Source organism: Marmota monax, unplaced genomic scaffold (genome assembly GCF_021218885.2).
Source record: "Marmota monax isolate L192 unplaced genomic scaffold, Marmota_monax_Labrador192_F-V1.1 WCK01_AAM20220418_F8-fsc00022, whole genome shotgun sequence".
NCBI classification, from domain to species: Eukaryota; Metazoa; Chordata; class Mammalia; order Rodentia; family Sciuridae; genus Marmota; species Marmota monax.
In genome coordinates, this window is record NW_026695215.1 from 19,420,827 (window position 1) to 19,436,938 (window position 16,112).

The 16,112-nt window shown below is 36.7% G+C and overlaps 2 protein-coding genes across 8 annotated transcripts in view; one reads left to right on the forward strand and one right to left on the reverse strand.

Annotated features, from left to right (window-relative positions):
• Msl2 (MSL complex subunit 2) overlaps positions 1–9,430 on the forward strand; it is a 33,369-nt gene extending 23,939 nt beyond the window's left edge. For all 3 annotated transcript variants that reach the window (XM_046431783.2, XM_046431784.2, XM_046431782.2), the window contains exon 2: positions 5,563–9,430. In XM_046431783.2, coding sequence (XP_046287739.1) covers positions 5,563–7,154 — 1,592 coding nt within the window. In that variant the 3' untranslated portion in view covers positions 7,155–9,430. The remainder of the gene's footprint in view (positions 1–5,562) is intronic.
• Positions 9,431–10,351: 921 nt separating this feature from the next.
• The window catches only part of Ppp2r3a (protein phosphatase 2 regulatory subunit B''alpha), a 172,141-nt gene continuing 166,380 nt past the window's right edge, over positions 10,352–16,112 (reverse strand). For all 5 annotated transcript variants that reach the window (XM_058574874.1, XM_046431355.2, XM_046431356.2 and 2 more), the window contains one exon: positions 10,352–13,131. In XM_058574874.1, the coding sequence (XP_058430857.1) occupies positions 13,008–13,131 (124 nt within the window). In that variant the 3' untranslated portion in view covers positions 10,352–13,007. The remainder of the gene's footprint in view (positions 13,132–16,112) is intronic.

The following is a 16,112-nucleotide window of genomic DNA, read 5'->3' on the forward strand; positions in this document are numbered from 1 at the left end:
TGTGCACCACCATCCCCTGCTTGTTTCTAAGCTTTTTAAAATAGGTAGTGCTAGGAAATAATGTTCATTTAAGATGAAAAAATGAATTATGAGTTCATACTGATAAATACAGTTGAAATTCATTTTAAAAGACTACAGGATTTTTTTTTACTTAACCTTTTCTGTCTTAAATCTTTCTTACTTCTCTTAAATAAAATTCGGATTCTCAAGGACATTAACATTTACTTTATTCCACAATACTACTTTATCCCACAATGACACCAGAATGTTTATAATTACTGTTTACCACTAACAATGTGATTAGTGAAAACAAGAAAAATGAGGATCCAATGATTGAATCATTGTTATCTGTTGTAAAGTTATTTGAAATAATTTATCTCTGGATGTTTATTTTATACCTTCATATTTGATATAAAATTAGTGGCTTATTTCATTGTTTTTGATTTTTAGATTTTCTTTAATAGTTGAGATGCATAAATACATAAAACATGGGCTGGAGTTGTGGCTCAGTGGCAGAGTGCTTGCATAGCAAGCACATAAAAATAAATAAATAAAGGTATTTTGTTCAACTATAACTAAAAAAAAATTTAAAAAATTACATAAAACATGGCTTGAAAGTAAAAACTGCAAAAATAGGTTTAACTCAAGCTGTATATTTTGTCCATATTCATTTTACTTTGTTCTGTCTTCCTTTCCCAACAAAAACAAAAAGCCTATGGTTTATCCTTCTATTTGCATGTGTGTGTGTGTGTGTGTGTATGCGTGCGTGCATGCACACACCCACCCACAGAATCATGCTAAATTAATGATGTTTTTGTCTATGGACCACATATATAATGGTTGTCCCATAAGATTATAATGTAGCTGAAAAACTCCTAATGTTTACATATGTTTTGTGTAAACTAAACTGTGCTGCCTGTCGTACAAAAATATAGGGCATAAAATTATATGTAGTACAGAATACATGATAATAACAAATGATTTTTACTGGCTTATATATCTGTAGCATACTATGTTTTTAATCATCATTTTAGTATATGCATCATTAAAAAAAGAAGGTTGCTGTAAAACAGTATGCTGTTACATTGGCAGCAGCCTCATGTTTATTCTTTTATATATATTTTCTTTTAGTTGTAGATGGAAATAATACCTTTATTTTATTTGTTTTTATTTTTATGTGGTGCCAGATATTGAACCCCTGCCTCACACATGCTAGGCAAGTGCTCTACCACTGAGCCACAGCACCCCCCGCACCCTGCCCCCTCATATTTATTGTGTTTACTATGACTCTTGCTTGCATCAAGAAGCCATGCTGAGTTCCTGGCCTGTACCATCTAGATTTGTGTGACTGTACTGTCTTCTGATATTTGCACAATGATGAAATTACCTAATGATTTATTTCTCAAAATATATCCTTATCATTAAGGGATACATGATTGTATATGCATGTAGGTGGGAAAAGTGTGTATGTGTATTATATTTATTATTTATCCCTTTTGTCCTTCCTTGACCTAGATTAAGTCAAGGCTACTCTGTAGGGGATTCCTTGACATTGGGTAGAAGGTTGGATTCCATTAACCATTGGTGCCTTAAGCTTTTTATTTTATTTTAGAGTTATACATCCATTATCACAAATCATATTTTAGAATATTTTCATCATCCCCCAAATCCCACTGTGCTTCTTTGTTTTCATTTCTCTTCTGATAGGTTACTAGGAGTAGAATTGTTAAGTTGTATGGTAAATTTGTTTAACTTCTAAAATTTTCCAGTGTGATTCTACCATTTTACATTGCACCATTAATACACAGATTTCTCCACACTTTATTTATTTTTTGTAGTTGGACACAATACCTTTATTTCACTTATTTATTTTCATGTGGTGCTGAGGATCGAACCCAGAGTCTCACATGTGCGAGGCGAGCGCTCTACCTCTGAGCCACAACTCCAGCCTCTCCACATTTTAATCAACTCTTTGTGTTGCCCTTTGGAATTTAGCGGTTCTAATGGGTTATGTAGAAGTATTTTATAGATTATTTATTTATTTATTTATTTTGATCGAACCCACAGGCACTTAATCACTAAGCCACATACCCAGCCCTACCCACCTTTTTTGCATATTATTTTAGAGACAATCTCACTGAGTTGCTTGAACTCACGATCTTCCTGCCTCAACCTCCTAAGCACAGGGGTTACAGGTGTGCACTGCCATACCCATCTCTGTTACCACACTTCTTGATTAACGTGCCTTTATAGTAAAATTTGGAATCTGGTAGTATAAGTTCTCCAATTTTGGTTTTCAGAGTTCTTTGGCTATCTTAAGGTCCCTTTTGATATCATGTGAATCTTAGAATCAGTTTCTCCCTTGCCTTAGGGGGGAAAAAGCACCCTGAGATCTTGAATTTGCAGATTGACTTGGGGAAGATTGCAATTTTGACAATATTGAGAATATAGTTGTCTCTAGATTTTTTTTTACTAATTTCTTTCATCAGTGTTCTGTGATTATGAATGTGGAATTCTTGTGCATTGTTTGTGCTGTGACCTTGCTAAACTCATTTATTGGTTCAAATAGTTTTTATGTATAAATTTTTTGTTTTGATTCTCTTTATATAGGATCCTGTAATCAGTTACTAAGACAGTTTCAAGTCTTTTCCAACTGGATTCCTTGGGTTTTTTTTTGACCCTTACTGCACTAATGAGAATCTTGAGTATAATTTTAAATAGACGTGGCAAAAGCAGGCACTCTTTCCTTGTTCCTGATCTTTGGGAGTGCAGAATAATTTATATTTCACCTTTTAAAGTATGATGATGGCTGTAGGTTAAAGAATTCTAGTTTAAAGTCTTTAAAACTATGGATGGCTATTGGATTATTTATTGCTTGATTCTATTTACTGTTTTATTATGGGTTTTTGTGTCTACCTTCATGAGGGATTTTTGTGTTTTCTCATGTGGATTTCAGTAGTTAACTAGCTTAAAGAATAAGTTGGGAAGTGTTTTCTCCCATTTATTTAAAGTTAAAAAATAAATAAATTAGAATTTACCAGTGAGGGCAGTTAGTCCTAGAGTTTTAAGATATATTTTAAGATACGATTCCTTTCTTATTCTTTTTAGTTTTGGTTGTTATTATTTTGCACCTGTGTGTGGAGCGGTTGCTGTATTGGGGATTGAACCAAGGTGCACTCTGCCATTGAATTATATCCCCAGCGGTTTTTAGTTTGAGATAGGGTCTTATTGGGTTTCCCAGGCTGGCCTCAAACTTGGAATCCTCCTGTGTCAGCCTCTGTTAAATTGCTATTTCAGTTTCTTCAGAAAGGTTTATTCAGGTTTGAAATTTTTAAGTGAGTCAGCTGGGCTTGGTGGTGCATGCCTGCTATCCCAGCAAATTGGGAGGCTGAGGCAGGAGGATCACAAGTTTGAGGCCAGTACCAACAATTTAGTAAGACTCTGTCTTCAAATAAAAAATGATTTTCTTAATTTTTAAAATTTCTATAGGGTCCTAGTAATTATTCCCTACTCTCCTTCCTGGTTTTGGTACTTTGTACCTCTTTCATTTTCAGCCTTTTTTTTTTCCTTAATTTTTAAGCCTTTTTAAAAAATATATATTTATTTTTTGGTTGGACACAATATCTTTATTTATTTTTATGTGGTGCTGAGGATCGAACCCAGGGCCTCGCATGTGCTATGCGAGTACTCTACCACTGAGCCACAACCCCAGCCCAACCTTTTTTTATTTTTTGAGGCAGTCTTGCTAAGTTGCCCAGGCTAACCTCAAACCTGGGATCCTCCTGCCTCAGCTTGCTGAGTTGGTTACAGGGATGTGCACCAAGCCCAGCTTGATTTGTAATTTTTGTTGTGGTCAGAACATTGTTTGTATGATTCATGAGAAAAGAGGTTTTGGATTAACTGTGAATCATTTGTCTAAATAGGGAACCAAGGAACAGTTGCTGCTTTGGGGAGTAAGGATGGAAACAGGGATTGGAATTTAGTTGGTTTATAATGTATGGGACACTTATAATTTGAGAGTTGTCCCAAGTGTCACTTTTAAACTATATTGTTTAAAATATAGTTTAAAATATATTGTTGTACTTAGAATATTTGTGGTTTATGGATGGGCGTGGAGGCGCATACCTATAATCTCAAGGTTTGGGAGGCTGAGACAGGAGGATGTGAGTTCAAAGCTAGCCTCAGCCACAGTGAGGTGCTAAGCAACTCAGTGAGACCCTGTCTCTAAATAAAATACAATATAGGGTTGGGGATGTGGTTCATTGGAGTGTCCTGCCCTGAGTTCAATCCCCAGTACACCCCCCAAAAATAATATTTATGATTTATGACCATGGTCATTTTATTTTGAATTCTTCTATAAGAATTGGAGTCCACTATTATGCTCTGTTTACTTTTTTCCTTTAGCAAGTTTAAATATAATTTTTTCTCCATTATGTTCTTTGTAGAAGATTTAGTTGAATAGTACTCTTTAACTACATTTTGATTTTCTCTTTTCATTACATTTATGAAGTATGTATAATAAAAGCTGGTTGAAGGGCTGGTGTTGTGGCTCAGCGGTAGAGCACTTGCCTAGCAGTGTGAGGTGCTGGGTTCGATTCTCAGCACCATATAAAAGTAAATAAATAAAGGTATTGTTTCCGTCTACAACTAAAAAAATATTAAAAAAAAGTATCTGGGGCTGGGGCTCAGCGGTAGCAGTAGTGCAGTTGCCTGGCATGTGTGAGGCACTGGGTTCAGTTCTCAGCACCATATATAAATAAAGGTCTATCAACAACTAAAAAATAAAACTAAAAAATTAAAAAAAAAAAAAGAAAGTATCTAACTCTAAAAAAAAAAAGCTGGTTAAAATAATATATTTTGTGAAAATGTCTTTGTACTAATTGGTTAATGTTCTCAAGACATTTTAAAAATGCAGGGACAAAATCTTTCTTGTTCATCTTTTCCCCATTGTCCAATATAAAATAATCATGATTTTGTTTAATATTTGATATTGCATTAGGTTGAGATTCCAGGGATTTTTAAAAAAAATATTTTTAGGTGTAGATGGACACAGTAACTTCCATTTATTGATTGATTGATTGATGGTGCCCAGTGTCTCACATGTGCTAGGCAAGTGCTCTGCCGCTGAGCCACAACCCCCAGCCTGAATTTCCAAGGATTTTAAGCATAGTTTATGTTTTTGGTAATTCATTCCCCCGCCTTTTTTAAAAATTGTAGGTGGACACAATGCCTTTATTTTTATTTATTTTAATGTAGTGCTGAGGATCAAACCCATTGCCTCACCCGTGCTAGATGAGCACTCTACCACTGAGCCACAACCCCAGCCCCTCAGTTCTAACTTATTAATAGCTTTTGGAGAGAAGAAGAGAATCAGGAAAGATCATATTTTGAGATAAAGGAATATATCATGGAAATGAAGTGAACTATTGAGTATTTTTCCATTTCTTTTCAAATATATTTTTGTTGTCTGTTGAGTTTAACTCATCTAGATTAATGTCTTGTTAACTTCAGTATGTGAAACTGTGGATTTATTTTACTAAAATTTTTGCTTTCCTCCCTTAGGACATTTGCTGCAAGATCCTATTGCACCCACCAACTCCACCTGCCAGCACTATGTCTGCAAAACTTGTAAAGGCAAGAAAATGATGATGAAACCTTCATGTAGCTGGTGCAAAGACTATGAGCAGTTTGAGGAAAACAAGCAGTTAAGCATCTTAGTGAACTGCTACAAAAAACTATGTGAATATATAACACAGACTACGTTGGCACGGGATATAATAGAAGCAGTCGACTGTTCTTCTGATATTTTGGCTTTGCTTAATGATGGATCATTGTTTTGTGAGGAGACAGAAAAACCCTCAGATTCATCCTTTACTTTGTGTTTGACACATTCCCCTTTACCTTCAACCTCAGAACCCACAACTGATCCTCAAGCTAGTTTATCTCCAATGTCTGAAGGCACCCTCAGCATTGCTATTGGCAGTTCTGTTATCAATGGTTTGCCTACTTATAATGGGCTTTCAATAGATAGATTTGGTATAAATATTCCTTCACCTGAACATTCAAATACGATTGATGTATGTAATACTGTTGACATAAAAACTGAGGATCTATCTGACAGCCTACCACCTGTCTGTGACGCGGTAGCCACTGATTTATGCTCCACAGGCATTGATATCTGCAGTTTCAGTGAAGATATTAAACCTGGTGACTCTCTCTTACTGAGTGTTGAGGAAGTACTCCGCAGCTTAGAAACTGTTTCAAATACAGATGTTTGTTGTCCTAATTTGCAGCCGAACTTGGAAGCCACTGTATCCAATGGACCTTTTTTGCAGCTTTCTTCCCAGTCTCTTAGCCATAATGTTTTTATGTCCACCAGTCCTGCACTTCATGGGTTATCATGTACAGCAGCAACTCCGAAGGTAGCAAAATTGAATAGAAAACGATCTAGATCAGAAAGCGACAGTGAGAAAGTTCAGCCACTTCCAATTTCTACCATCATCCGAGGCCCAACACTGGGGGCATCTGCTCCTGTTACGGTGAAACGGGAGAACAAAATTTCTCTTCAACCTATAGCAACTGTTCCCAATGGAGGCACGACACCCAAAATCAGTAAGACTGTACTTTTATCTACTAAAAGCATGAAAAAGAGTCATGAACATGGATCCAAGAAATCTCACTCTAAAACCAAGCCAGGTATTCTAAAAAAAGACAAAGCAGTAAAGGAAAAGATTCCTAGTCATCATTTTATGCCGGGAAGCCCTACCAAGACGGTGTACAAAAAGCCCCAGGAAAAGAAAGGGTGTAAATGTGGGCGTGCTACTCAAAATCCAAGTGTTCTTACATGCCGCGGCCAACGCTGCCCTTGCTACTCTAACCGCAAAGCCTGCTTAGATTGTATTTGTCGTGGCTGCCAAAACTCCTATATGGCCAACGGGGAGAAGAAGCTGGAGGCATTTGCTGTGCCAGAAAAGGCCTTGGAGCAGACCAGACTCACTTTGGGCATTAATGTAACTAGCATTGCAGTGCGTAACGCTAGTACCAGCACCAGTGTAATTAATGTCACAGGGTCCCCAGTAACAACGTTTTTAGCTGCCAGTACACACGATGATAAAAGTTTGGATGAAGCTATAGACATGAGATTCGACTGTTAAATCAGTGGGTCTTTAAACCTACCTCTGGTAGGGAAATAGCTACAGTTTTACGGCAGCTATGGTTCTGTTGGTATAACTTGCCGGAGCTCCTGCATATAGATCACTTGTATCAAGTGTTTTCATTGCTAAGTTATATGTGTTAGTGTCGGGGAAATAGTTTGCAGATAATGGAGGAGTAACCCTACAACTATATGTCCTTAGTTCTTACAGAACCTCATAGTTTGAGAACAAATGCTGATGCAACTGATTTATACAAAATGAACTTTGGCAAGGAAAATAACATTAACCTCATTGTTTATGGTCATGCTTTGTGCATAATCAAAGTTTATGATTAAGTGTAAGGAAGTGGTATCTAGTCAGTTCATAAAGATTGTGCTAATTTTTTTGTGGAAATGTAGCCATTAGTTTATTCAGGAGACTCAGTGCTGCCTTCAGATGCCCCATTGTTTCTCCTGTTGTAAAGCTGATGTGTCCAGCTCAACCTTTGTGCTGACATCGTACCATTTCTGATCATGAAAATTGGCTACTGGTGTATGTAGCAGTTCTTAAATCAGCAGTATTATGAAAGAAAATTTGCCCCTCATTAGAATGTTTAAGAAAACTGTCTTTTAAAAAAGTGAACAAATTCAGTCAGACTGCAAATGTTTAGCTGTTTATACTCCCAAACTACGAGTTGAGCCTCCTTTATAGTAAAGACTGACTCATTTCTAGGAAAAAAATTCTAACTCCTACCTTCACTTTGTGCAATGTTCCAATTGGATAAATGAAGAGCAGTTTTATTCTGAAGGAGGTAATTGAATTTAGACTATATATAGTATAAGACAGAATTTTTAAAAAATTATAAAGATTTTTATTTTGAAATTGGGATTTGTTTAAAATAATTTTGGAATAATGCCCCCAAACTTAATCCAGATTCATGCATTATACTTATTGCCATTGGCTGCTGTTTTGATTTCTCTTTCCTCTGTTTATTTGCCACAGACTTTATTTTGAATATGCTCCTATTTTTTTTAGGGTGCTATTCATTAATAAGGCTTCTCTATTGAGGCCTACTAAAAATGCCTTTTTATGAAGCCTGTGCATTTAGGTAGGTTTGAAGCTAGGAGGATTTCCTTTAGAATGCTCTTTTGCATGTAAAGCACAAACTGTGTTTCAGTTTAAATGTACTTCTTCCCTTTAATTTTTACTGGGAAGATAAACATTCTGTTGAAGGGAAATCTAGTCAGTTGCTTGAAAGAGCACAGTCCAAGAAAAACAAGGACTGACTAGGTGTAAAGAAATAACCTTATGATTTTAAAGAAGAGTTGCTGCTTTGTTGACAGTGCTTATTTAAAGAAAAATACTGCTGGAAAAGTTCCAATTTCTACTGCGTTCACCATCTCTAGTGAGATCTGACATATGTTGAAGTTGTTTTGATTTGGCACACAGCATGTTCAATGATGGTTACTCGCCTAGTACAAGATATGGAAAAGAAACCTTTGGACACAGAGCAGATGACACCTCCTTCTGTTTTGTAGTGTATCCTGGTGTCATTTTCTGTGAATGTGGTCAGGTAGAATTGTTTCTGTTGTTGGGCTTTTTTTTTTTTTTTTTTTTTTTTTTCGGTCTCTTTTTGGTGGGGTGGGGGTGGGCTAAAGCCATAGGAAGAAAAATGTGATGTATGTGTCCAGTATGTACTATTTTGTTTTTGTTTTGCAAGAAGAGTTGAACTATTTTTGATAACAAGAGTAAATGGTGGAAAATGCTTCTTAGTTGTCTTGTCTTTATTTGCTTTCCAAGTTTTGGAATTTTATTTAATTCCTTTAAGTGTTAGCAGTGTTTATGAAACATGTATTTACCTAAAGTTTGTAACAGTTTTGTGTTGAACCCAGATACCCTGCTATATAAACTTGTAAATCTGTTCTTTATTCACTAATGATCACTGCAAAAATGACTAGAAATGATATTGTACAACACATGGATGAGTAGGATATATTTTGCAAATCTCTCAAACTTTCCTAATATTATGATCTTAAAATTCTTGAAGTACTTTATTCCTTCCCAACTTTGATAATATTAATTTTGTGTTTTTTGATGCATGGGAGGTTGGCAATATAGACAAAGTGGAAATCATTAGTATGTGAGGACCTTGATCGTTATGTAATATTGCCAATGATGAATTCAGGTTGTTTTTAGCACAAGTTTTCTCTTTTTTATGCTGGTATTCTCACTGCCACATTTTTGGAAACCTGTATTACACCTTAAATCTATCAATAAATGATAGTTTTCTAATTCTATGTTGTAGAATACTGAGGAATTTGGGATAGCATGCTCTGAATGGTCTGTTAATTTGGGGAAGTGTAAATAATTACAGTGCCTTGGTTTTATTTATTTCTTTATACTACAAGTATTTAGGAATGCTGACCAATGACTAGGGAATTACTAAAGTAACTGGATTTACTTCATCAGGATATGAAACTACAAGAAAAAGAATAGCATTTAATATGGCATGTCTTCAATGTTATAGCTGGACAGAATGCCATTATTTTAGTTATTTTTATGTGGTGCTAAGGATTGAACCCAGTGCCTCAACACATGCTAGGCAAGCACTCTGTCACTGAGCTACAGTCCCAGCCCTTCAATGTTCTTTTGAGTCCTTAAATAATAGTTTTAGAGCTGACAGTTTATCTTTTTGGTTAGCCTTCATTAAATGTACATTTCTATGCAGAGGTGCAGTTTGGTTCTAAGATAGAGAATTCCTTTTATTTCATTGTGTCCTTTGTTTTTCTAAAATGATTCAATGGCAACAAGAAAAGTAAAAGTTTTACCATAGATGAGAAAACTGTCCTTTTTCATACCATCGGTAACAAGTGCTTTAGAAAATAGTAAGTTCCAAAGTTTAGTGTCTGGATCTAACACATTTCTGCTTATATATATTTATATAAATTTATATATTTTCCCTTAAAAAATTATACATGATAGGTAAGGCTTGAAGTCCTGATTCCTCTGAAACCCCCTCACTCCCAAACCCCGATTCCTGTCCCCAAAGGAAAGCACTTCTCAGGTTGAGATATCCTTCTACACCTTTGTTCATAGTGTTCCCAGGGATTCAAAGAGTTACTTTCAAAAACTGAGGCTTGTTTACAGCATTACTTTTTCACACATAAATGAGTTGTAAGTGAGCAAAACCAGAAATTGATTATCTTAGTGAAACATGATTCATATTTGATAACTTTATTTAACTTTGTGAAAAGGGAAAAACAAAAGACATGCAGCCTTCTCCACTCAACACACCTTAACATTTTCAAAAGCTGAGCAAATGATCAGTCTAGAGTTTTATAAACACTCTGAATGGTACACAGTGACAAGCAAGATGCAGAAAAATACACAAAACTTTATTAGTTTGATTACCTTGGCAATTATGCTATAAACTCATTAAATAGCTTTAAGGTAATGATAACTCTCAACCTAATATTTTGTCAAGGGACCTGGGATATTGTAATGACTTGAAATTTCCAGTTTAGCATTAATGATTATATTTAGCATGATCTTTACAAGAAAGTCAGTTATGTTTTATCCTAGTTCCCCAGAATTCACATTCCTTGAATTCAGCTCTAAGAAAGGAGTACAATGAAATACATGCATATAATTCTTAAAGAAAATGTGATAATTTGAAGAACCCAAATTAAACTATCCTATATTGGGATGGTGTTGCTAGTAGTACATTTTCATTCTGAAAATTTCTTTTGGGATAATAGACTTTTAAAACCAAATACTGACCCAAGCAAAAGCTAGAGAACTTGAGTAACAAAAAACAAGATAAAAAAAGTGAAGTCAAATAATTTGAAAAATATATATTAATTTTTGTTTTTTGGTACCAAGGATTGAACCCAGGGGTGTTTAACCACTAAGCTACATCCTCAGTCCTTTTTATTTTTTATTTTGAGATATGGTCTTGCTAAGTTGCTTAGGGTCTCACTAAGTTGCTGAAGCTGGCCTTGAATTTGTGATCCTTCTGCCTCAGCCTCCCATGCTGCTGGGATTACAGGTTAGTGCCACCATGCCTGGAGGGAAAAAACATACTGTACAACTGAATTTAGTTATACTTTTTGGTGAGGGTCAGAAAGTTTAGGTTATTATGGACAACAAACCTGTAAACTATGTTTAGTTTCCTAAAACATTACTTCCTTCCTTTTATACTTTTATCTGAAATTTAAAAAGTTTTCTTTTCCTGGTAAATGATGAATGAGATTGCTGGTAAATTTCATGTATCATAAATTATCATGTGTTTGGGATATTGTATGCAGTGTTTCCTAAAATTTCACTCATTTTTAAAACTATTAGCTGTAATAGTTATTTCTTTAGCTGTTTAATGGAAGATCAGTTCTAATCATGAATAAAATAACAAGAAACTGGGAGGACCTTTTGACAGGCAATATTGCTGTCTTACAGTATTGGTATGCACTTCCTAAGTTCTCTTGTCTCTGCTTTTTGCTTGCCATAACCCAAGGTTTTATTTCAGTCCTTAGCTTTTATACCAGCAAGGGGAACCAAGGTGGAATTGAAAGGGAAGCTACTCTAACACTTTAAATGCTGGCTAAAAGAAAAAAAGTAGGGAAACTTGATGAACAGAAATATTAAAAAAAGATGCTTGGGTGGGGCTTCTTTTACTTCTATCAGAAATACCCATCCTTTTAAGTAATTCTTTTCAATTTTTATCCTTCCTCCCATCCCCCTCCATACTGTAGGATTTGGCTGCACTGTGGCCAGCTGAAAAATGTAGGATTCTGAAATGAACACATCGATCACTATGGTAAAGAACAGCTTTCTTTCATGGGTGCCATCACTGTTTTCCCATTTCTGTGAGGAATACTGAGGTGGATGAAAGCTGGTGAACAGTTTCAACACTGAAGTAAGGAATAATGTTTAAGGTTTTGCTTTTGGCCTCATTTAATACTCATTACAGAAAGGAATACAGTAAGAACATTTATTTTATACAGTGCATCATCCCATTTTAAGTCTTTGATTAGCTCTTCTGTTAGAGTGAAGATAGGGCATCAATTAATTTGGAGATTAATATTATCATTTAATAGTTCTCTACAACTGTTAGATAAAAGGACCTTATTTTTTCAAGTATGAGTCATGAGTCAAATTCTGCACTTATCTTCATATTTTTTTCTTGATATTTTATGTAAAATCCACAGTCAGGATGGGGAGGTTGCCAGAGCTTGGAAGGCCCAGTGGTTACAATACCTGAGGATGTAAAGTGACTAGCAGTTTGGCAGGTTATTGGGAAATTAACATTGAACCAGGTTAGTTCAAGATCTTTGAACTCCAGTACACAAGATTGAGTCTTTGAGATGTTTTGGCAGTGCTTTTTATTACTAGGGCTAAGTCAATTCTGGAGGCCCTTAATACTTGAAATTCAAGTTCCAGAATTAATTTTTGACTCAAGTTTTCTGCAAGTGTTTCTTGTAGGCTCCATAGGAGCCCTTAAGGGCCTCAGGGATGCTGGCCAACACTGAGGCAACTTCTGCTGCTGTGCAGAGACTAATTGCTTGGCACTGTCCCAAGAGATCCTTGGTACATTCAGGGGTGTAGGTGCTGATTTGCAGACTTCGGAAGGTGATGGATGGCAGGCACATCCTTAAGTTCACTTCCAAGGAAAATTCTGCAAGAGGTTTCAGGCAAACTGGAGGAGTTGCCTAAGTTGAGGGTGTATCTATACCCACTGCTTAAAAGCATTTTAAAGTTCCCAGTGCAGATACACTCTTGGGAGAAATCAAAGCCTTTAAAAAGCAGTATGCAAACTAGGGCATCTCTTCACAAGAAAAGAGTATTTAAAATATCTTCCTTTTATGTAGACATTGGCAGCTACTCTTCATCCACTGACTGAAGCTTTCCATGTTTCTCTGAAAGGCTTGAATTTATTTTATTGCCTTTGTTTCCAAATTCAGAGGGAGAGGCAGGTTCATCTGTTTCATAATCTTCAAAGGAGCTGAAAGAAAAAAGCAAAATTAAGTTGCTGAGTTTTGAAAAATATTCTAATATTTGTGTAGAAGTCAATATATAAAGTAGAAGGAGAAATAGCCTGAAGAAGTACCCTCAGTTGCTAAATGGCAGCTGTAAACAACTGTGCTGTTCCAGAGATAACACTCTTAAGAGCAGAGACATTGTTCCTGTTCCTTAAAACTTAAGTCTCTGTTAGAATTCATAGAAAATGTACTATATGAATGAGGCTTTCCTTACAGGCCTTGGTGGAAAAAAGCATTATGGATGGTGCCCATAGGTAAGGAATGTTAGGAGCTTTACATGAATGTTTTACTCAAGTGGTTTCCACCCAGACTTACACTTTCTCAACTCTTAGGCTGCTTTATAGTTTTCCTCCATAGCTTCCAATAAGCACATTCAGATGTGCAAGTGTGTGCACAGAGCATGCTAAAGCCCATTCATGGATTTCCTTCCATTTTGTTTTGCAGGACTCCACAGCACAGTTAGATGTTATTGCTGGAAAATTAACCTCTGCTCTTTTCATGTCTTCCATGCTGTCCCTGATATTTGCTTTAGGCAAAGATGACAAAATATCTTGTTGGATGATGGCTGCCTGAAGTATTGAATTGATAAATATTCTGAGGCTTCATCTGAACCCAGAAGCATATGTACACATGGTCATTTACTTAAGTCTCTTTGTATTTGACATCACTGGCTTAGCCTTGTTACTTTTTGGAGGGACCTTCCACAACGTTTGAGCAGAAATTTCTGGATGTACAGTTAATAAAAAAGGTACCAAGGCCAACTAGTGATTTTTTTGGCGGGGGGGGGGGGGGGTGCTCGGGATCAAATCCAGGAAGACCTCATGTATGCTAGGCAAGTACTCTACCATTGAACTACATCCTTCTCTCTGGCCCCACCCTTTTTGAAGTGGGGTCTCACTATGTTGCTCAGCCTGGCCTTGAACTACTTTGGCTCAAGTAATCCTCCCCTGTCTTCAGGGTTGCTGGGACTACAAGCACCTACCATTGTGCCTGGCTCCTTTGAATAGAGATTAGAGGAGGTTAAAACTTTAAAAAGCCTACCTGGTGTTTGGGAAATTGTTCCCTATGAATACCACCTTATGATACTATCAGAAATGAATAATCATTTTGCAACAATACTCCAATTCCTCGTTTGTTTCCACTCCTATGTCCCTTTATCTTTGAGGCCTTAATGGAAGTAGATATGTTAGATGAGGCAGTTAGGAGGGTAAACTGCTCTAATAGGAGTTAGTTAAGTGGTGGGTGACAGAGCCTTCATTTTTGGGAACAAAATTCTCAAAAAGTTTAGTCGTAGGATGTAACACCATTTTCTGTCAGAAGGGAAAAACATTTTCTAACCCTTGGTGCATGAACATGATTCTGTAAGTTGTCAGTTTCAACGCAGGTCTGAGAATAAGAGTTTTCAGAGTTGTCTGAAGTGAGACTCATTCAATAAATATTTGAACTCCTGTTGCTAAGCATGAGCCAAATGCTAAAAATACAATGGGGGAAAGAGTGAACCAGCGCTGCTTCACAGCACTTGGAGTCTAGTGGAGGCAAATAGAAGACTGCTAGTGATTTAGCTCTAGAGCATGGGTTTTGGACTCAGGACTCTACAATCTGTTCCAATCTGAATTTGCTCCATGTAACTGAGTATATTACCCCCTCTACATCAGTTTTCTCAACTATTGAGTTCCTATTCCTCAGAATGAAGTGCAGATTAGGACGTGATAAACTTGACAAATGTTACCTACAATTTTTGTGATGAAGTATTGAAGCTTTTCAAAGCATGGCAGTGAGACCTAATCCTCTTTAAGGGGCAGGATTACAAATTTTTGTCTTATTTTGAGTAAAATTTACAAAAACCAGGTGCCAATGTGCATGCCTGTAATCCCAGCTACTTGGGGTCGGGGCAGGGGGTGCTGAAACAAGAGAATTGCAAATTCAAGGCCAGTCTGGACAACTCAGTGAAACCCTGTCTCAAATAATAAAATAGGTCTTGGAATACAGCTCAGTGGTAGAGCACCCCTGTTCAATCACCAGTACTGGGAGTTCATCCATTGACTGTCCTTGAAATTCTCAACTGGGGTGATTTTGCTCCCAGGTGTCATTTGGTAATGTCTGGAGGTATAGTTGATGATCAAAACTGGGTGTGTCTTACTTGCACTAGTTATACCCAAGGATACTGCTAAACATCCTACAATATGCCAGAAATGCCTCTTGATGGAATTACCCGGATTAAAACATCAGTGCTATTGAGAAACCCTGCTCTACCCCTTTCCCTTCAGTGTCTGCAGGTGAGATTCTGGACTAAGTTCTCCTTTTGTACTTCCCTGGCAATCTACTCTCACCATGCTTTGCCCACCACTTGTTCACCTATGGCTTCTCAGCTTTCTAAACTGAAGACCCCTTGAATCTAGCTGCCTACTAGATGGGTCTTTCAGGATGGCTGCTTCTACAAACCTGAACTCACCTTTCTTGCTGCCCTTGTTCTTCCTATTTAAATATTACCATTAACTCCTCGAAGCCAGAAACCTAGTTATCCCAAGTTCTTCCTCTTTCCCTTTTATTTCTTCAAATACAGCCAGTTTCTTCTTTTTTTTTTAAAAAAATATTTTTTTAGTTGCCAATGGATTTTTAACTTTGTTTATTCATATGTGGTGCTGAGGATCAAACCCAGGGAATCATACATGCTAGGCAAATGCTCTACCACTGAGCCACAACCCCAGCCCTCCAGCCCTTCCTGCTTCTTGTACCGCATAGACACAGTCCTGCTTCTTCCTATTGCCATGGACTTAGTGTAGCGCACTGTACTTTCCTGCTTCGATTACTAGTTTCCTAACAATTCCATACCCTTTGCTACTGCCATACTAGGCTGTTAACCATGTTGGAAAGGTTATGGTCATATGCCATGTATTTTTGAATTGCTTGAAGTATCCATCTCTTTGGCTAACTGTTCATCTTT